An 898-nucleotide genomic window follows, 5' to 3' on the forward strand; every position below is an offset into this window, starting at 1 on the left:
GGGCTGCTGGCTGGGGCGATGCTCTGCCACTCCTCTGCCCTGCAGGTGCACCAGCAGCGGGGCAAAGCCAACGCCAAAAGCCAAAAGCCCCACTCTGGCCCCCGTCCTCCTGTGACTACCGCACCTGCAGACGAGGGGCGTTCATTCCCCACTCTGGTCCAGCAGTCCCCGGAGACCCCTCCAGCATCAAGCTCTCACTTTGTCCTGGTCCCACTTACCATCACTGGGCCCCCGGTGCTCCACCAGCCGCCGCTGCCCCGGGTCGCTCTCGCACTCCCTGCCGCCTGCTTTATATCACCTTCCGGCCGCTCATCCTGCTCCCCCACACAAACACCCTGCCTCCGCGATTGCACAAGGGCAGCTGAGCATCCTTCGGCCTCGGCCGGGGGGAGAGGACGCTGCGAAAGTCCATCCTCTGGCATGGCCCTTCCGATTGGCTGATGGCTTGTGAAGGCTGACCCGACTCACGGCCCTGAGGAGATCCCAGACAGAGGGGGCATCTGCACCGTCCCTGGGAGTCTGGGGTTTGTGCATCCACTGGTTCTGTGGTTCCCACTTCTGATGCAGCAACAACAGATAGCAGGGCGGCACCGGCGAAGGCCAGATAACGGCCTGGACTGAACACACATGGTTTTGCAACCACAACATAGATTTGCCTCGGATGGTTTTTTTTTAAAGACTTCTGACATCTCAGTGAGTAGGGCTGGTGAGAGAGGGAGGGGTGAGGGCTTGGTCCTACCATGCTGCAAATAGCGAGAATCACCGAGAGCGATGCTTCTTCAGGGGTATTGGCTATACTCTGTGCATCCTCGGAGCCTGAACTGCTGCAGTCACTATAACGTAACAGAAAATGACAACATCCACTCTCCCATCCATCCATCCACCCACCCATCCATCC

At 59.5% G+C, this 898-nt stretch overlaps 1 protein-coding gene across 1 annotated transcript in view; it reads right to left on the minus strand.

Annotated features, from left to right (window-relative positions):
- The window catches only part of LOC104490592 (pancreatic secretory granule membrane major glycoprotein GP2-like), a 7,748-nt gene extending 7,326 nt beyond the window's left edge, over positions 1–422 (minus strand). Inside the window, exon 1 of the mRNA XM_010132896.1 lies at positions 219–422. Within this exon, the coding sequence (XP_010131198.1) occupies positions 219–422 (204 nt within the window). The remainder of the gene's footprint in view (positions 1–218) is intronic.
- Positions 423–898: the final 476 nt, after the last annotated feature.

This window comes from Buceros rhinoceros, unplaced genomic scaffold (assembly GCF_000710305.1).
Source record: "Buceros rhinoceros silvestris isolate BGI_N320 unplaced genomic scaffold, ASM71030v1 scaffold15163, whole genome shotgun sequence".
Taxonomy (NCBI): Eukaryota; Metazoa; Chordata; class Aves; order Bucerotiformes; family Bucerotidae; genus Buceros; species Buceros rhinoceros.